Source organism: Podarcis gaigeae, assembly GCF_964106915.1.
Source record: "Podarcis gaigeae genome assembly, chromosome: 5".
Taxonomy (NCBI): domain Eukaryota; kingdom Metazoa; phylum Chordata; class Lepidosauria; order Squamata; family Lacertidae; genus Podarcis; species Podarcis gaigeae.
Window position 1 is genome coordinate 20,703,846 of NC_139681.1, and position 20,994 is coordinate 20,724,839.

Below are 20,994 nucleotides of genomic sequence, written 5' to 3' on the forward strand. Positions count from 1 at the left end.
GATTCACTGCATGTATGTGCTGTATAGGGAGTTGTATAGGGACAGTGTAAAAGACAGAACCCGCAGGAATAGGCTCTTTATTATAAATGAGCCAAAGGGAGTGTGATGTATTAAAGGCACTTGAGACAAATATTGTAGAACACAAGCCATTCCAATATTGGACTTTACCATGGCCTTTGATGCATGAGATGTATGTTTTGGGGACTCACCCTGTTCTTGCACCTGTGGTTTGTTTTAGACTGTTGCAATACTGTAATTTCAATTATTGTAACCTGTCCCCAGATGTCATGTTCACAGGAGAGTCATGGAATGGCCCACAAGTGCTACTTTTAAGCTAGCCAAACCAAGAAAATAGTGACTAGATGGGATTGATGCAGGAAGCCACAACGTGTGCACAGAGGCAACTATTGGATACTGATTCCAGACAATAGACTGCTGGGAGTGTCAACTTCTGAGCTACTCAAACCAACAAATTCACCATGTACAGATTACAGTGGTACCTCGGGTTACATACGCTTCAGGTTACATACACTTCAGGTTACAGACTCCGCTAACCCAGAAATAGTACCTCGGGTTAAGAACTTTGTTTCAGGATGAGAACAGAAATCGTGCTCCAGCGGCGCAGCACAGCAGGAGGCCCCATTAGCTAAAGTGGTGATTCAGGTTAAGAACAGTTGCAGGTTAAGAACGGACCTCCGGAATGAATTAAGTACTTAACCTGAGGTTAGATTCATGGAGTAAGCCAAAATAAAAAATAAAAAAGAAAGAAAAGTCCACAGAAACTACATTCTAACATCCATTCTGAGCTATAAATGATTTTCCATAACACCTTCCAAGCTAGTCAAAGCAACCAGATTCACCAGTTAAACATGACTAGATTGGCTTCATGAAGTAAGCCAGAAACTGTTCACAGAAACCATATTCACATGCTGGTTACAGGTCATAAACAATGCTCTAGAACAATGGCCCAGAACACCAACTTCTAGCCAAACCAGCTAAATCCCCCAGTTTCACCCAGGTAGATCAGATTATATAGTAAGACACAGAATGTCCACAGAAACCATGTTCCAATTACCATTCTTGGCAATAAAAGGTATTCTAGGAAAATGGTCCAGAACATCGTCATCAGTTAATTAAATTTCTATAATACCTTTTATCGGACGATCACAGGGCAGATTTCTATATCTAGAGCTATAGATATAAAACATACCATGACAGCAAACAGAAACAATACCCTTCCAGAGTTTAAAAGGTCACAGATGGTTTAATTAGCCAACATATGTAACAAAGGCGCCAGGCGAGCCTCCCTGGGGAGAGCATTCCACAAGCAGGGAGCCACCACAGAAAAGGCCTTTTTTTCGTGTTGCTGCCCTTCAGACCTCTGGTGAAGGAAGCACTTGAAGAGGGGCCTCAGATGATGATTGCAGCGTCCAGGTCAGTTCATTTGAATGTTATCAGTTATTAGATGTTTTGTGGGTTACTGTATTACCCCCATCTGGCTCAATGTGAATTTTGACCTGGGTTTGTTTGGATAGCTCAGAAGTGGGCTATTTTTCTGGGACACCATTAATCCAAATTTGGTTTATGCGGAAGTTTTGTGGCTTAAGGCATCATTTGCTTTCATGTGACTGGTAAATTGGGTTAGTTCAGCTAGCATAGAAGTTGGCGCACCTGGCTGTATTTCCAGAATGCCATGGAGTGCCCTGAATTGGTTATCCAAATGTGGTTTCTGAGGACGTTTTTGTGGCTTATTCAGTTCACAGTGTCATCACACAACTATACTTCTCCATAACATCTGACTCAGGGAAGGTCGTATATGACCTGGAACATTGTCTGGGTACAGTGGTGGACCAGATGAGGGCTAGTAAACTGAGCTTGAATACTGGGAAAACAGAGACTTGGTTACCATTTATGATTGTGAATAGGTGTGTGTCGATCGGATATTTTTCTACGGTTTATTACTGTGGATCATGGCATGAGTAAAAAGGTTGGCATAACTTAATATGACAGGAGATCCCCACTATGAACTTTCTTGACCCTGGTCCCAGACTGATCTCAAACGTGTCCTGGAAGGCATCGAGGAGACATATTGAGCTCCTAATACCTTGTATAAAGATCAGCCCATGTAATCTAGTTACCAGTGAAATCTAATCAACATCTCCTGCTAAAGAATGGTTGCTACACAGACAAAATGGTATGACAACTTTAAGGCAGGATGCAAACAAGGATGACCAGTTTAGCTATTGCTCACCAGGATTATAATCTTTCACTTTTCAATTAAGCAGAATAAACAAAATAGAAATAGGCAGGAAACTATGGGAAGAAACAATAGAATAGAAATATTGGAATTATTGGAATTAGCCCCTCCAACCTTCTCCATTAGAATGCATTGACTAAAATTAGTACAAAACCCCTAAATTTTCAATGGTTGGTTCGCTCTCCATGTTCCAACAAGGAACTTAGCACTCTTAAGGAACCAACACACACCCTTTCTCTTGAATGAGCCACAGAATGTGATTTCTGAGGAAGTTTTGTGATTTATTATATCTGTCTGTCTCATTATACCTGGTGAATCTGGCTGGTTTGAACAGCTCAGAAACATGCTTCTGGACTTCTGTTCTAGAACACAAATTATGCTCTGAAACAGATACAGTGGTACCTCGGGTTAAGTACTTAATTCATTCCAGAGGTCCGTTCTTAACCTGAAACTGTTCTTAACCTGAAGCACCACTTTAGCTAATGGGGCCTCCTGCTGCCGCTGCGCCACCGGAGCACGATTTCTGTTCTCATCCTGAAGCAAAGTTCTTAACCCGGGGTACTATTTCTGGCTTAGCGGAGTCTGTAACCTGAAGCGTATGTAACCCGAGGTACCACTGTACCAAAATGTGGTTTCTGTGGATATTTTGTGACTATAAAAATTCCAGGCCATTTCCCTGGAATACCATTTAGTGCCTTGAACAGGTATTGGAGTGTGGTTTTAATTGATGTTTTGTGGTTTTCTGCTTCAGCCTTTCTACTAGATTTGCTTAGCTTGGAAGCTGGTGTTCCAAGCAGTTCACGGTCATCCTGTTCTGAACTGGATGGGATCTGGGCGTGAATGGATTAATGAAAAGTACACTGTTCGGATTCTTTGAGTTCTAAAATGTTATTCTCGACAGTCTCACATCCCATTGTTCCCAGAATGGGCACCAGAACATGGCTTCTATGGGCATTTTGAGGCTTAATACACCATTCCTATTGGGTCCTATTGGATGAGTTAAAAGTTGGCTTTTTGAGCTATTTTTTCTGGAATATTGTTTATTGCCTGGAATGAGTATCAGAACATGGTTGCTCTGGATTTTTTTGCAGCTTATTCAACCAATACCATATAGCCATGTTTGACCTGTGGATTTTATTGGTTTGGATAGCTTGGAGGTTGATGTTTGAGGTCATTTTTCTGGGATACCATTTAATGCTTGGAATGGGTATCAGGGTGTGGCTTCTGTGGATATTTTGTGGCTTACTGCATCAATCACATCTAGTCACTATTTTAGTTGGTTGAACTAGCTGGTTGGTTTGATGAGAGCCACCCAGTCAAATGGGCAGGGTACAACTACTGTTGTTGTTGTTGTTTTGAAAGCTTGCCTTCTGGGCTGTTCCAAGCAGGTTTAGGGCATGAAGGGGATAATAAAAAGGATTCTTTGAGTTCTAAAATACTGTTCTCAACTGTTGCTGACACTTCTTACTGTACCCAGAATGGTAGAGTGAGGTTTATGTGGACATTTTGTGGCTTTGTGTTTGATTTGCATTTGGCTTAATATGACTGGTGAATTTGGTTGCTTTGCCTAGCTCAGGAATTGGCAGTTCCAACTATTTTTCCACCATACAATATATTTCTTGGGATGGCAATCTCTCCACTTGATTTCAGTGGAAGTTTTGTGGCTTACTGCATCAATTTCATCAAGTGAAATTTCACTATGTGGCTAATTTGGTTAGCTCAGAAGTTGGCATTCTGAAATATCCAGGGCAATTCCATTCTGCTCCACGTGGGTCCTGGGTGTGAAGGGGTTAAATAAAAGTTTACCGTTGCAGTGGTTTCAGTTCTAAAATGTTGCTCTCGAGCTTCTAACACATATCTTTGTACCCAAAATGGGTATCTGAATGTCTTTTCTGTGGACATTTTGTTGGGTTTTTTGGATCAGTCCCAAGAAATCCCATTGGACTGGCAGATTTGGTCAGTTTGCCATTCCTGGCACTTTCCCCAGAATTCTGTTTTTCACCTAGCAGGTATCAGAATGTGAAGGAGTAAATGAAAAAATATATTGGAATAGTTTTTGTTTTAAAAAATATTGTTCTCAATTGTCTCTACCACATTCCTCTGCTTTTTCCTGTGTAAAGGGTTTTTCCATCCTGTTTTTACACTGCCATTGTAGAATGCAAGTACAGGCATCTGTACTCAGGTGTGGTTTTTAACTCTGCTTGTTTCATAAGGCAGTTGTTTCTCTTTCTCTTTTCTCCATAGAGATGAATGTATAGTGAGAAAATTGGATGCCCCTGCACACTGTGAACTTCGGTGCTGTAAGGAGGGGCCAGTAGGAAATGGTCTCATTGGGCAGCGGCCACCCTCCATCAATCCTGAAAGACTGAAAGATTTTGGTGAAGAAGATTACCTAAATGGGGGAGTGAAGACATGGGAAATGAAGATAATCAGCCATAACGAGGAATTGCTAAGAGATCCAGTTGTTCGTCCAGAAAGAAGTAGCCTGCCAGCCTACAACAAGTTTATTCGATTTGAAGATATCAGTGCAGCAGCGTTCAAAATTCAGTGTGGAGTCCAGAAAACGCCTTGTACGGTATGATAAGCGACTTGTTTCACAACGCTAGTTAAAATGCAATGCATCCTAGAAGTTATTTACTTTATCAGTGCCCCACTGGCTTTAGTATAACATACGGATTGTGGCCTTGCTTTAAAATTCTGCGCACAAGGCAAAGATGAAGGCAACTTAGCCCAAACAAAGTGCCTTCCTTTAGCTTTGCTTATACATATTGGGCATCTGTTAGCAATGTTTCTCATTATCTCACATGAGTCTCTCCTCGGTATAGGGGCCTCCTGACTGTCAGTATTTTGCAGGAAGAATTCCAGCACATACTGGAACCTTAGGTTTGCACAATTAAAGTGAATTAATGCAGTCTTTCACCCTAGCACAACAAATTCACTTAAAAAACAACAACCCCATAGACTTTTTGTGGTTTGGAAAGGGGCAGAGATCAAATTAACTCCAGAATGTTCCATTGTTTTCAGTATTCTAGGCTTTCAAAGCAGTATGGAATGGACATATATCTAAAGAAAGAGTTCCTTCAGTACACAGGATCTGTGAAGGAGCGGGGTGTGCTTTACCTTCTGATGTCTTTGCAACAGGTAGGAAAACCAGTGGAGCAAAATCTGAGCATCAGAGTGAAGTGGCTCTTCACTCAATTTATAAACAACCCTGTGAGGTAAGTTGGCCAGAAAGAGAACGCTTCTCTCCCCGTCCCTTAAAAAACCCACCACCTCTGTATTCGTCACCTTTGGACAAAATCAGCCAAGCTAAGAGGGTCTTCCAAAAAATGATTCGTAGTTAAATGGGGATGTGAACCATGGTTTGCGATGTGTAAGCCCCACTGTCATGGTCTGGTCTGATGCCAGATCCCATAGGCATTTCAGGGACACACAGGCAACTTGCTTCAGCAAAGGTTGAGAGCAGATTGAGGCCTTGTAAGTTTCTTCCTCCAGACTGCTTCTTCTAGGCTCCACCCCCTTGTAGAGAACTTCAGATTCTTACAGGGCCAACCCTCTGGCTTGAAGATGGGCACTCCTCCTCTGTTCTGTAGCCTTCTGCCAGTGTGCAGCCTGTGCTCCCAGACCAGGGAGGTACTGTGAGAAGCATTATGGTCCTCTGATAGGAACCCGCAGCTGGCAACCTTTAAGCCAGAGGTGGCCAAACTTTATTGGCTTGTAGATTGCACTGCCACCACTCCAGGGGCTGCATGCCAGCAGCCAAAAAGTAGGCTAGTCCACATTCTCTGGCCTACCACTTTCCAGTTGTGACCTCCCCATAAAACTAATTGCTAACCAGTGTCCTATGATTTGATGGTTTGTGTTCTGCAGGATCAGCAAAGGAAAGGTGTGATCGTTGCCTCGGACACTAACTTCTCCATGGCAGTAGCATATCATGCCTCAGAGCACCAAATCCCGGTGTTTGTCATCATGTCCACCAGCACCTTGCCAGCCAGAGTTAAAATGTGCCGCGAGTATGGTGCCATGGTCATTTCCTATGGCTCTACAGCGAGAGATGCTCAGATGCACGCCAAGAGGCTGGCACAAGAAAATGGCTACTTGTATCTCGAAGAGTAAGTGGATATTTAACAGATAATAACCACAACACTCAGGATGACCTTTTATAGCAAAGATCTTGATGGAAACACAACTTGAGCTTTACCATATGTGGTGATGGGGAAAAGATGGGCTACATTTTGTGAATCATCATCACTACAAGAACACTGCAGATAAGTCCTCCCTAGGTAGGAATATGAGTAATGGAACATTTCCAGTGTTGCACATTATTTCCTTGGCTAAAAGTAGAAAAGTCCAGTTGTTTCTGTAATTCTCTGAGCGGAAAATATAGCACATGTATTGGCCGCAGCATCACAATAACTGTTGAGATACCTTGGAACTAGAATATTTTCTTTCTTGCCAGCCGTAAACGTCAAGCATTCTGGATCTCTGCTTGCTGTATCCACTGATGAGGCCAATGGAATGAGCAGCTTCCAAATGCTATTTGGTGCAACATTTCCATTAATTTGTCATCCTGCAGGTTAATGAATCAAATAAAAATAGCTCTTATAATTAGCTCTCTCCACTTCTTCCTGATCTGATATTGCTGCCCCCACTTTAAACTTTGTTTCCTTCGGTTTACTCATAACTTGCTTGCTAACTGAAGGAGTTTTTTTAGTTAGGATTTGGGCTGCCTTAAAACTTCTTTGTAGCCTTCAGGGAGGTCCTCCAAGTCAGAAGTTAAGGTATCAGATGTTGGCTTTGGGTCATGGAAAGACTTATTCCATGTTGGTCTGAACTGCGTTTCTGCAAAGAGCTAAACTGAAAAGCTGTAGTTTCCTGTAAATTCCTTGCTGTCCAGAAGGCTAAACTGACTTTGCCTTTATAGCAGATTAGGAAAGAGATCCTATGCCATTTCTTGCATTTTGAATGAGAGCAGAAAGCACAAGAGAAAGGAGAGCAATAGCAGAATAACCCAGAGATTCCTGCCAAGCCATAGCTGGTTTTTGCTGGAAAAACAACAACTAGAATAGCCCTCTTAGCTCTCTGAGAGGAAAAATGTACATTACAGACTTAATCTGATTTAATAGTTATGTCCTTTCCTTAGAATATCTGGGAACTATTTGGACTACAAGGCGGCAAAGGGATCTCTAATGCTGATTCTCAGCTGACTCGTCAAAAACAACTCCCAGGATTCTTTTTTGGGGCGGGGGGACATGACAGCTACACTTGTAAAGAACAAATACCAGTTTGGAGTACAGATGTGTCCTCTGTAACCCTTCTGTTACCGTAGCCTTGTCTGCCTCCTAACTGGAAATGATGATTTCCGCTAGTTCAAGTCATTTGCAGCAACTGATGCATATGTTAGTTTTAAGAGTGTGTCTGTGACTTTTGTCACATGAAATGAAGTCAATTTGTCCGATGCAATAACACCCATCCATGCATTTAAGGCAGTAAGCAAAAAAAGGAGGAGGAGTGGTAGATAGTACATAATCCTAGAATGAGACTATGAAGCAGCTGGGTTGTACCACCAAGTTAGAGCAGGCAGGTATCTTCTCGAGTCTAGACGATTAAACCCACACCAAGACCATCTAATCTGCTATGGCTGCTGTTAAAAAGAAATTCATTTGCCTTCACCATTAACGATGGCATGTGCTTTGTTAAATTATCTTAAATTTAGTTTTAAGTAAACATCTAAAATACGTAGGACACTCTTATTTCCCTGAATGATGGTGCAGAGGCCTGTTTCTTTCATCTCCTGATCTGGGTGTGTCTGGAAGCCTCATCAAGAGAGATCAGCAACGCAGAAGCCTGTGTGAACCTCCCAAATTCCATCCAGCCCTTAGTCCTATCTGATCCAGCTGCACTTGGGTGCTGAACCCTCACTTTAGGATTTGCGTTCCTAAAAAATTAGTCTTCAAGGTGTCACCAAACCATTTGCTGTATTATGGGGGAAAGATAATTTTTCAGTGTGCTCAGTGCCTTATATCCTTGTACAGCTTATTCATTCATGAACAAAATATTCAAAAATAAAAGCAAAGAAGGTGGTGGACTCTCTTTCCTTGGAGGATTTTAAGTAGAGGTTGGATGGACATCTGTCATGGATGCTTTAGCTGAGATTCCTACATCGCGGGGGGGGGGGGGGTGGACTAGAGCTCCCTTGAGCTCCCTTCCAACTCTACAATTCTATGATTCTATGAACAGAAGCCATAAATTATACATACAAACTAAATATATAAGCAATGAGAGATATTATTATTATTATTTGCATTCCAACAGAACCTGCAGCTGCTTTAGCAACATGCTCATGAAGGTTAACCCTTAGCTATTTTATCACAGCAAATAATGAAGGTATTGTCCATTGCTGATGAGCAAATGTTTTCCCTCTGCTTGCTTTTGCAGAGAAGACAGTTCTGTCTATCTATCAGGGCTGGGGACCATGGGACTGGAGATCTACGAACAGGTGCCAAAACTGGATGCAGTGATATTCCCGGCAGGGGCCCACTGTGGACTGCTAGCAGGCTCAGCCGCTGCACTGAAACACCTGAACGAACATATTTCTGTGATTGTAAGCATCTAAATAGATTTAGCTCCTGCACGTATGCATTTTGAAAGCTGTACTTGGCTGTATTTTGGTTCAGACTCTAGTAGCATTAAACCAGCTTGTTGAAACTAACAAAAACTAAACAAATTTTAAAATTGTCCAGTAGCACCTTAGAGACCAACTAAGTTTGTTCTGGGTATAAGTTTTCGTGTGCATGTACACTGCTTCAGATATTATTCTTGGTATCTGAAGATGTGTGCATGCACACGAAAGCTTATACCCAGAACAAACTTAGTTAACCTCTAAGGTGCTACTGGACAATTTTTTATTTTTTTATTTATTTCGACTGCGTCAGACCAACACGGCCACCTACCTGAATCAATAACTAAACAGAAAGACATTGGGCTTTGATAGAGGAGTTAAGTAGAAAAGCACACCCAAGGAGCTTCCTGGCAAATGGCACCAAAAGCTTCAGCTTTTGCTCTTCAAACCACATGAGCCAATCTACCTTTAGCCATGCTTCAGGAAAAGGTATTTATGCGTGATGCATTGCGTCAGAATGTATGGAGGGTGGTGCATGGAGCAAATATGTATCTCACTGAAAACAATGTAGAGTGAAGAGAGAGGAATGAGAGTTCAAAACACATTCCAAGACACACACACAATTATTATCATTAATATGATTATTACTGTGTGTGTATGTATATGTATATGTATATGTATATATATATATATATATATATATATATGTGTGTGTGTATATATATATATATATGTATATATATATGTATGTGTGTATATATATATATATATATATATATGCTTTCGTAGATTTTCACGGGTACAGGAATGCAGGTTTTGGTGTCCTCGGGTGTCTTCCCGTGTAAAAGTTGGGGTGTCTAGGCGACGTTTCGACGAGGTCTCACTCGTCATCTTCAGGCTGGTGCTTTCGGCTTCTTGTTACTGGAACAGAGCGGGATCTCAATGTTTGAGTTCCTATAAATACTGTAGAGGGGGTGTGGTGTCTAGCCTCCAATGTTCTGGGCAGAGAGGAAGTTCCCAGGCTAGTGTGCCTTTTCTTCTTTTGTTCCTTAATTACTTGAGAGATACCTTGAGTGATTTCTTGAGTGATATCCTGAGTACCACTTAGGTGGGTCATTAGGTGTGGATTAGTTGCTAAAGTCTTTGTGTCTTGACCTCTTGAACTTTGTGAAGAGTTTTCCTGAGAAGATGGCTGTATTGCACTTAGTTGTGCTTTGGCTTGGCTTCGTGTATAGGGGCGAGCTGTGGTTTTGTGGCTTGTGTCAGCCAGATCTGTGTAGGGATCTGTGTCCTGCAATCCAAAAGGAAACACCCCCAAAAAACCAAGACACAGAAGAAAACAATGGCATAGCCCTCCTTCCTTATATCAAGGGCACTACAGATAAAATTAGCAAAATCCTCCATAAACACAATATCAAAACAGCCTTTTGCACCAACCAAAAAATAGCCAATATCCTCAGAAACCCCAAGGATAAAATCCAGTTGGAAAACCAAGGGATCTATGAAATACCCTGCAAAGTCTGCCCAGCCACGTACATTGGACAAACAAACAGACGAATAAATGCACGTATCGCAGAACACAAGAATGCCGTCAAAAAAGAAGAAAAAACTTCCTCTCTTTTCCAACACATGAAAGAAACAGGACACGAAATTAATTTTGCAGATTCCAAATTGCTCTTTAACACGGAACATCACCACAAGAGAATAATCATGGAAGCCATCGAGATAGAGAAACACCCTCACAACATGAACAAGCGTGACGACACATCCCGCTTGCCAGACATCTGGAAATTAGCCCTCTCCACAAAAACTGACACCAGATCCAGAGGCACACAGAACGCCAACACCAATCAACCACACCAGACCCAAACCCAGACCCTCTCCACAGATGAATTACTGACACCATCCAGTAGCCAATCCATGGTGGCACCTCCGGATGCTGCACCCCCCTGCAATCCCTACACAGATCTGGCTGACACAAGCCACAAAACCACAGCTCGCCCCTATACACGAAGCCAAGCCAAAGCACAACTAAGTGCAATACAGCCATCTTCTCAGGAAAACTCTTCACAAAGTTCAAGAGGTCAAGACACAAAGACTTTAGCAACTAATCCACACCTAATGACCCACCTAAGTGGTACTCAGGATATCACTCAAGAAATCACTCAAGGTATCTCTCAAGTAATTAAGGAACAAAAGAAGAAAAGGCACACTAGCCTGGGAACTTCCTCTCTGCCCAGAACATTGGAGGCTAGACACCACACCCCCTCTACAGTATTTATAGGAACTCAAACATTGAGATCCCGCTCTGTTCCAGTAACAAGAAGCCGAAAGCACCAGCCTGAAGATGACGAGTGAGACCTCGTCGAAACGTCGCCTAGACACCCCAACTTTTACACGGGAAGACACCCGAGGACACCAAAACCTGCATTCCTGTACCCGTGAAAATCTACGAAAGCAAATATATATATATATATACACACACACATAAGATAAGAAATTATGAAACCTACTAAATACATTTCATAATTTCTTATAAGAAATTATGAAACCTACTAAAGAGGATTGGCAGCTGAAGTTGATGGAATCTGCCGCATTGGCAGATACATTTCACTTGTGGGACCAGAAATCACTGGGACTCAATTGGATACGCATCTGTCAGGGGTTCAGAAGGAGAGACACAGGAGGGGGAGCAAATGGAGAGTGAGGAGGAGGAGTACGAGGGGGGCGCAGGCAGTGACAGTGGCCAGAGTTATTCCACAAGCCTCTCTAGCGAATCGGAGGACTCACAGAAGGGAGCGCCGGTGGCCAGAGCGAAGGGGGGTCCAGGGGGGAAGCCCCAGGAGGAAGGGGCCAGCGGGGAGTCCCTGAGCAGCAGCTGGAGATCAGGACCAGCGTCTCCACCAGAGTGCAGTGGGGAGGGGGAGTCCCAGGAGTCGGGACCAGTGTCCTCACCACCAGAGGGAGGAGAGGAGTCAGGTTTGGCAACACCCACATCAGGAAGCGGGGAAACGGTCAGAAGGAAAGTCACCGGCTGGGCGCGCGCGCCAAGTTCAAATGTACAGGAGCGCGGCACAGCGGGGAGCCCGGGAAGGGAGCCAGGTCCTAAAGCCCGCCGGAGGGAGGGGCAAGACTCAGGAGGTTCAGCGTCAGAGGAGTCCAGGAAGGAGGGAACCCCAGAGGGCAGAAGGACCCAGCGCAGGAAAGAGCAGCGCAAGAGGTGGAGCCGGGCTAGAATCTTAAACTGGTGTGGATGGAGCAGTGAGTCAGAGGGGACTTAGCCGGTCTAGCGTCAGACGTGGGTCTGCGCGCCCAGAGCTTGGAAATGGAAACTAAACTTTAATAAAGACTTTTGTATATAACATCCACTGGGCGTTGGTCCTCTGTGAGCTGGGACCTAGCGGCAGTCCTGACAGCATCCAATTTATGCTTGTGATTTCTGGTCCCACAAGTGAAATGTGCAGAACACCTATCTGTTCAAAAATCTCCTGAGGTGGTTCAAGGTGAAAGAGGTTTCTCTCTCTCTCTCTCTCTCTCTCTCTCTCGTGTGTGTTTTAAGAAACCAGCTGAGGGAAATTTTACCCTACAATCAGAACTTGGCCTGCTACCTGTAAGGGTTAAGCCAACCCACTTAAAACAAAGTGCACCATCTAGTGAAAAAGTTTGGCCACGTTGATTTCAATTGAAGAGACCTGGCCCCTGCATAAATCGTTCCCAATATTATTTGGTTTTGTAATTTCTTTTTTACAAAAATATTTATATAGTTCAAAAGAACCTACAACATTTTCAAGTGACTTTGGATTTCCCTCTATGGTTTCCTTAATTTTCCAAATAATGCTGCATATTATTGTTATTCTATACCTTATCTTCTCCAAAATATTTTCAATTTTAAATGTTACTGCCGTTCCTATTCCGAAGCTACTTGCATTTTTAACACGTTCACAATATTTTTAAAAAATAATCTACAAATATTTTCCACTCCTCCTTAAATTCTGCCTCATCTTGATTTCTAATTTTACTAGTTGCCAATGCGGCAGATTCCATCAACTTCAGCTGCCAATCCTCTTTAGTAGGTTTCATAATTTCTTATCTCATCAAAGGAGATCTCACGGCAGCTTACAAGATTAAAACTGAACTAAAGCTCCAAATCACTGATAGATCAATGGAACATGAAAGTGCTTACCTTTGATGGATCATAACCTAGATTTGCACAGGTACAAAGAATCAGTTTCACAATGATTTGGTGAAAGTATGGCTTGGGTGCAGTTTGTCAGGGTACGAGTTGTATCTTACTTATTATGAGTTGTGCTCTTATGAGAAGAGAGATGTCTGTAGCCCTGCCTCTCTGTATAATTCACACTGGCTACTGGGTTGCCTAGTTGCAGATGAAAAACAAGGCCTGTGTGGTTGGCATGGCAACCCTATCTGAACTGCTACAAGAATGCTGCTGCTCCTGTCATAGAGGACAGGACCGTCAATGGAAATTGTGTTGTGCGATCTAAATGGAGCTTTAGACCTTCAGAGGCAGTTTGTGCCCAGCTATATATTTTTTATCTTGGAGAGCTTTTTATATGAAAAAAGCACGCAGACTTACCATGTCCCCACCTGCAGGCTGAAATGGCACAGTCCAAGGATAAGACACATAATCTAAGTTAATCACATTGTTCAGTGCAGGATTCTTAGATTTGGATGGCATGAAAGAGGCAAGGATGAACTTCGTTGCCCATGACCACCTAACGAATCCTTTCTGGTAGGATGCTTTTGCAGTTTGTGTTTGTTAGGTTAAGTCTCATGGGTTATTCTGGCCTAGTTCTCACTGAGGTGATAAAGGTGACTATATTGTACTACTTTGAACTTGGGAGTTCACGTGACTGAATCCCCTTTCCCATGCAACTATTCCTCTTCATCTAAAAAACTGGATGCTGAGGGTATGGGTTCTTGCCTAATTTTCTCTCTGACACATTTGTTCTCTGTATGCATGGAATTATTCCACATGAAGTTGTATTCAATCATCTGAATCTCCCACCAGCAATTTGAAGTGGCAAAAGACAGTCATAGGTTTGCTGCCTTTGTGAAAACTAGGTCTTGTACACGGATTGAATTTCTGTGTCACTTTGCCTGGTCATAACACACTGCCAGAGTAACTCAAGACTGTACCTCTTTGGCACAGGAGAACATGGTTGAGAGCAGTTGACTGAGACATGGAATGTTAGGATGCATGTTTGAAAACTAAACTGAAATGCTAAACCATCATTTAAATGGGGCTTGTCTTTCTCAGGGTGTAGAATCGGAGAGTTTCCCTGTGTTGCAGCAATCGTTAAAGATTGGTCACCCGGTAGAAGATCAGACCCGCAGTAACCATCAGTTTTACAGAGGTAAGAGACTTTGGCATCTTTTCTACTTTACATATGTTCCCATTCCATTGAAAAGGAGACACTAAGTTATCCTGTTTTGTTTTTCTGCTGTTACCTGTGTTGGTAAGGTAGGTGTTCAGATGCTCTTTGCCGTGTTATAAGCTACAAAATGGTCAAGTATTTTTTTAAAAAAATGTTTCACTTACAATTAGCAGGAAAAATAATTTACTACCTGCCCCCCTTTTTTAAAATGTGTTGCTTCAACCTACAGATGTGAGCGGACCTTGTTTTGGCACCAACTCGTTGCAGCTGACTGGGAAATTTGTTGATAAGGTTGTAACAGTGCGGTGAGTACAGCAAATGAGTAAATCAAGGACAACTATTGTCTGGTGTGGTCACTTCCTAGAGCACTTCCAAGTGATTCCAAGAGGCATTTAACTTAAAACAAACCCAACAACCACCACCACAACAAAAGCCCCTGAGCACAAAATGTACTTAATATGATATGAAGAGTGAAAGATTCATTTGGGTTGGAAAGGCATCATAAGTCACTATGTAATAAGAAAGGGGCCTGGAATCCCTCAGTGAGGTTGGCTCCTGCAGTCACATTTTTGTGGCCATTTTTGACATCCAGGGCCACACAGCCCTTTAGAGTCATTTGGTGACATCAATGACAGTCATATGTGTTGCCACAGCCAACAGAATTAAGTGGTAGCATGGACAAATGGGGACCAGGATGGGTAAGGTAAAACAGCATTTGTGCAACATAAAATTGATGGATATGCTTTTTGACATAAAAATAGACAGACAGACAGACAGACAGACAGACAGACAGACACACACACACACACACACACACACACACACACACACAGTGACTAGTTGCCTTATTGTGCTGTCACTTCCTGTCCTGCCCAGTGAAATGCTTTGGGGGGAAAGAAATAGGAGAAATCAAGTGATGTGTGCATAAGCAACCCTCTGTTTGACCCTGTTCCTCTCACTCTTCAGAGAAGAGGACATTCTGATTGCCATGCTGAGGTTGCTGGAATACGAACGAGCCACGGTCGACGCAGAAGGATCCATTGGCCTTGCAGCTCTGGTCACTGGGAAGTTGCCAGAGTTAAAGGGTAAAAGGTACGGAACTATGAGGAAGGAAAAGAGAACTGTGTTTCTTAGATGCAAAGAGGGTTGTTTAGCCTCTCTCATTGCGCGTCCCAGATTATCCACTACTTTTGGGTGGAACACATCCAGAACCAAAGGACCCCCTGTTTTGAAGGTATTAGAAGTCACTTCAGCTGTTCTGTGTTGTTTCTTTTCTTAGCTTCAGTGAAGCAATACTGGATGAAGGCAGGGGCTAAGCTTGCCAGAAATAATACTTTGGTTTCAGTAAAATCAAGCCCATGCCACAGTTAAAGCACTTTAGCTTATACATTACGGAGACTTCCACCACTCAGTAAAAATGGTGTTCTACTTGAGCCAATGGCCAAGCACAGCTAAAAGGAAGTTTGAGGCCCAGATGATGATTCATCTCAAACCCACTTTTCAGTCTCTTGAATGACATTAGTATTCTCTCAGGAGCACATCTCTGTATTACAAGCCAGGATATTCCAGGAGTAGCATACCCCTGTAACTCTGCCACCTCACTGCCCTTTCTTAGCATACTTTATTTAAAAGCGCCTTCCTGCCACCAAGTTCCTCTGGAAGGAGAGACAAGTGATCTCTTCTTGTCCCCTCATCGGCTTGTGACAGTTTGATCCTGACAATTGCTGGACTGCAATAAGTTTCCTCCACAAAGCGCAACATGCAAGCTACTTGTGAGCCGGCCTAATTCTGAACATGAACAGATGCTCTACCGGGGAAGAACCAAGCCATTCAAAACAGTTTTCCTGGGGTGTAAGTGGCTGATGTGATAGTACTCTTGGTCAGTTTTGTTCATGGATGTCTGTTCTAAAAATGACATATAAACAATCGACTGCTTCAGAGACCTGGCTTGAATTAACAGATATCAATTGAATATCATTTGCTTTGTAATCTATGCAAAAGGCAGCTGCAATGTATGGGGGAAAGCAATAACATACTGTACATTTTAGCAGATGTTATCACTCTGATATAAAACATGATGAAGGGACTTCTTTTGTATAGTAATGACTTTCTGGTGATCTTACTCATTTTCCAGAGTGGCTGTTGCAGTGTGCAGTGGTAACCTGGAGCTCTCACTGATGAGGCAGTGCATAGATCGTGCCCTTACACTGGACAACAGAGTCTGCAAATTCTCCATTCTGATCTCTGACTGTCCAGGCGATATTTCAAAGCTACTGGCGATCTTGGCTCGGGAGGAAACAAGGTAGCCTAGAATGATAACCAGGAAGAGAACAGTGCTCAAAAAGCAACTAATTGGACTGCTGACATTCATTTTATGTTTCATATTTGGGGGGGGGGGAGAAAGTCACATTGAAAGATACAAGAATGGGTTTATTGATTTCTTTTGAGCTATATCTCACTGAAAGAATAGAGGAGGTAGGAATAAAGGTAAAGGTAAAGGTACCCCTGCCCATACGGGCCAGTCTTGACAGACTCTGGGGTTGTGCGCCCATCTCACTTAAGAGGCCAGGGGCCAGCGCTGTCCGGAGACACTTCCGGGTCACGTGGCCAGCGTGACATCGCTGCTCTGGCGAGCCAGAGCCGCACACGGAACGCCGTTTACCTTCCCGCCAGTAAGCGGTCCCTATTTATCTACTTGCACCCGGAGGTGCTTTCGAACTGCTAGGTTGGCAGGCGCTGGGACCGAGCAGTGGGAGCGCACCCCGCCGCAGGGATTCGAACCGCCGACCTTTCGATCGGCAAGTCCTAGGCTCTGAGGCTTTAACCCACAGCGCCACCTGCGAATACACGATTCCAAATCTCTTCATTGCTCATTCATGTAACACCCAACCATGATTTGGTGTTACATCTGAATTGCATCTGGACTCAGGCGTCTCTTTTGAGATTCTTGGAACTTTTTCAGGTGTTGTTTTGTCCCTGGGGTGAGTGGGCCTCAGGCTTGCAAACCCTGCTCTATACACTTTCTAGATACCACTGGAATATAAACCAAGTGCACTCAAAGGCAGCAGGTGTAATCCCTGCAGTATATAATGCAAACGAATGAAGAAGTACAATAACAAGTGGAAAATGAGAGAGATCAGGAACAGTAAAGAGCTTCAGCCTGTCAGTCATATCCTTCCCTTCCAGCAATGATTTCTCTCCCCCCCCCAGCCCCCTAGCTGCTGGCCGGAAAGTATCTGTGCATTCAAGCTGAAGACCTTGGCAGGCAACCATTCCAGCACAAGCTGGAAGAATCAAAGTTTATGATCTCTCCATGCAATGCTGCAAGGATGCGGCTCGTTCAGGTTTTCATGAGTACAGGCAGAGAGAGTCAGCATGGCCCTCCCTGAGAGAGATAGGAGACCAAATTGAGAAAATAACCCATGACTCTTAAGACTCTGATGCTTTCCTTGATTTTTGCCCTCCCTTCTGCTAATTGGCAGGTGCTTAAAAAAAGGAAATTACTTTCTGCACAAAGAGCATACAACTATGACTAGATGTGCTGTGATCTCACATACAATCTCTTTGTTCTAGAGTACTGGACATAAAACAAGAACACATGTACGTGGCATCTGATCTGTTCACCAGCGAGGTAAGGAAAAGCCTTTCACTATGGCAATCCTGCACAGACTCAGTTGTGGCTGTGTATGAAACTGCCACATACAGTCATACCACTGGTCAATCTAACCCAAATGGCACATGTTTTGACAGGCAGTAGCTTCCCAGCATCTTCAGTCGAGTTCTTCCCTAACCCCTGATATTTGAGATCCTTTTAAGTGAGCAGCTAATCTAACTCTTAGGAGTGGGTTAGATAACACTAGAACTGGAGATCCAGTGAAATTGGTTTGTAGTAAATTCAGGAAAAATAAAAGAAAGTACCTCTTTTTCATAGTACATCATTAGCTTATGGAATTCCCTGTCACAAGATGATGGCCATGGCCTTAGATGGATTTTGACAAAGGGACAGTTCTATGAATGCATGTGTCAGGGAGCATTGACCAAGTAGGACATCCTGGAGTGAATCCCTACGTTTTTAATAATGTGTGTCCCTTTAGCTCACTTTATACAATTTCTGTGGAATGTGAGTATGGCCACGACAAACATGATAGCTGCATAAAGTGCAACGTTTCACAAGTGAACGGTTCCATCCACCAAGAACTGCTGTGAATCCAATGTACTCATTTAAATGAATGGAGATTGAGCATCAACAGTGCTTGGTGGTTCGTACTGGCTCCAAGCCTTGCTAGGCAGCGCAGTAAATCTGAACTCGTTAGCCAACTTTTGCTTGAACATTATACATTCGCTCATGGAGAGCTGAGCATTTCCTGGCTCACGTGGTTGCTTAGTGAAATACTGATGGGATGGTTTTGCTTTCTTTTACATATAGCATTTATTCGGCTACTTTGGCCAGCTCTGGACAATTTTAATAATCCCCAGTGCTCCAATTATGTTTCGCTGGTAAAACGCAATACAAGAATATTTATAGCTGAAGCTCCCAATTGATTCCAGATTTTTGGAACTTTCATAGCCAGCAGAGATACATAGAATACATTAAAACATACATTGGAAATTCACTCGGCTTGCTAGAGAACAGATTATCTTTACAGAAAAGTACCCGGTTTCAAGAAAAACAGACTTTTGCCTCCCAGCTGCCACATGCTTTCATTTTAAAATGTATAATTTTGTTGGGAAAGGGGGTGGGGAGCGTAAGTTAAATGGGACAATACAATGTATATGAATAGTTGAAATAAAAATCCTTACAATACAATTTAACAAGATTTTGTGCACACCACTCTAGAAAAATGGTTCTTCTCGGCACTTCCAGACTGTCACTCTTTTCAGAGGGATATGGAAAAAAGATCTGCACATAAATGTTGTTGTTGTTTAGTCATTTAGTCGTGTCCGACTCTTCGTGACCCCATGGACTAGAGCACGCCAGGCACTCCTGTCTTCCACTGCCTCCCGCAGTTTGGTCAGACTCATGTTTGTAGCTTCGAGAATACTTTCCAACCATCTGGTCCTCTGTCGTCCCCTTCTTCTTGTGCCCTCCATCTTTCCCAACATCCTGCACATAGTAAGGAGCTGCAACAGTGAGGAAGGTGTGGAATCTTTCAAAATTGATTGGTAACAGAACCAGAGAGATCTTTGGCTGGAGGTACCTGACATGTCTGTCACACACTTTGTGAATCCTGCACCTGATTCCACACTCCATTCATTTTAAAGAGTTGCAGAATTTACACAGCCCTGGTCACCAATTCCCCATTTCAAGCCATGCATGGTTCCTGGGATTAGTATTTCTTTATCCCTTTCTCCATGCCCTGGCTTATCCTGTCCTCAGATTATTGCCCCCTCCACAGCCCTGCCCCTCCTCAGTCTTATGACACCCTGCCTCTGGACATTACTTTGCATTCAGCTGAAAAGCTCTCTCTCTTTCTTACTCCACATCCCAATAACTCCCTGTTCCTAGGTTCTGTGTGAAGGTTCTTTCCTCAGTGAAGTACATTTTTTACTTCTGCATCTTGTCAGCAGTTTCCTTGACAACTTCCCTCTTGAGTGTTCATGAAATTCTATGAGGTCACAATAACATGTCCATTGTTTACAGGGGGCTCACAGGCAACAGGCTGGCAGTAGTTTTTAGCCTATTATATGTTTTGCAAGCCAGCCAAACCATATACTGCATCTCGCTTGCCAACTAGTGTGTTGCAGCGCTGCCAAAATACATTCAATCTAAACCAGGTAAGGGTTAAGATAATTTGTAAATTCAGTTGAGCTGTTATGCCTGTTTAGAAGTGAGTCTCTATACTGTATCAGTTTTCCAGCTGTAATTTCCTTGATGGTCTCATGTACAGCTTGCATGTCTTCATAGGTGAAGGACATATTATATACTTTATCAAATAAAAGAACTGGATGAATTACAGTTGCTACATCATAGCCATTCTCCATAGAGATGTTGTTTCCCATCTAATGATGGGAAGAATGTGAACACAATGTGGTCCTAATCAACCAGCTGTATACAGTGATCTCAGATGATGGTCCTAGGATGCGCCTGGCTGGGTAGGCAGCAGAGAGTTAGGAAGATGTTGCCCCAGTTTTAGTGGCAGCAGCAGGGGAAGGTATAGTAGGAGTGGGGGAGCTGACCACCATCTGGGGTGGAGACCTATACATTTGGTTCCTATCCTGATTCTCAAGTAGTCACTGTTCTAACACACCAATATGAGGGATGGAGATTGAAGACATGGGGGCAGCAATGAACTCCTTTGTCATGGCTGGACCATGTAACATGGTTAACTTTGGAGCTGTAGCAGCACTTTGCCCCTGTAAATCTGGTGGGTGTTCAGATCGCCTGCCTTTGGACACTTGTGGAACCTGAAGCAACCCTGAATGCTTTGGGGGGGGGGGGTCTTCCAGTGGAGATGCCCACATTCCTGCCAAAACCCTGGCTTTGCTATGGCATGGCATGATGAAACGGGCAGTTGACACAATCACTCCCAAGCATCCTCTCTAGCCCCATGGAGCCTGAGTGGCTCCTTGATACCCTGGGTTGCTTCTGGCTATAAAGCACGCTGCACGAAGACTAGAGCCCCAGTGGCGCAAAACACACTCCGAATCCAACTGAATGCTGGCTAGAGCACATAGTCATGCTTACCATGTGGCTATGTGGGCTGCGAAGAAGGCTCATT

The 20,994-nt window shown here is 43.3% G+C and overlaps 2 protein-coding genes across 12 annotated transcripts in view; one reads left to right on the plus strand and one right to left on the minus strand.

Moving 5' to 3' along the window:
• The window catches only part of PLAC9 (placenta associated 9), a 52,597-nt gene extending 36,180 nt beyond the window's left edge, over positions 1-16,417 (minus strand). For both annotated transcript variants that reach the window (XM_083740555.1, XM_083740554.1), the window contains exon 1: positions 16,399-16,417. In XM_083740555.1, coding sequence (XP_083596681.1) covers positions 16,399-16,402 — 4 coding nt within the window. In that variant the 5' untranslated portion in view covers positions 16,403-16,417. The remainder of the gene's footprint in view (positions 1-16,398) is intronic.
• The window catches only part of SRR (serine racemase), a 30,599-nt gene that overhangs the window by 5,880 nt on the left and 3,725 nt on the right, over positions 1-20,994 (plus strand). For 9 of the 10 annotated variants that reach the window (XM_083740455.1, XM_083740452.1, XM_083740450.1 and 6 more), the window contains 9 exons: positions 4,502-4,832; positions 5,282-5,398; positions 6,128-6,369; positions 8,696-8,861; positions 14,158-14,254; positions 14,505-14,580; positions 15,242-15,367; positions 16,410-16,577; positions 17,849-17,906. In XM_083740455.1, the coding sequence (XP_083596581.1) occupies positions 4,502-4,832; positions 5,282-5,398; positions 6,128-6,369; positions 8,696-8,861; positions 14,158-14,254; positions 14,505-14,580; positions 15,242-15,367; positions 16,410-16,577; positions 17,849-17,906 (1,381 nt within the window). The remainder of the gene's footprint in view (positions 1-4,501; positions 4,833-5,281; positions 5,399-6,127; positions 6,370-8,695; positions 8,862-14,157; positions 14,255-14,504; positions 14,581-15,241; positions 15,368-16,409; positions 16,578-17,848; positions 17,907-20,994) is intronic. The other variant, XM_083740456.1, reaches the window with a different exon arrangement.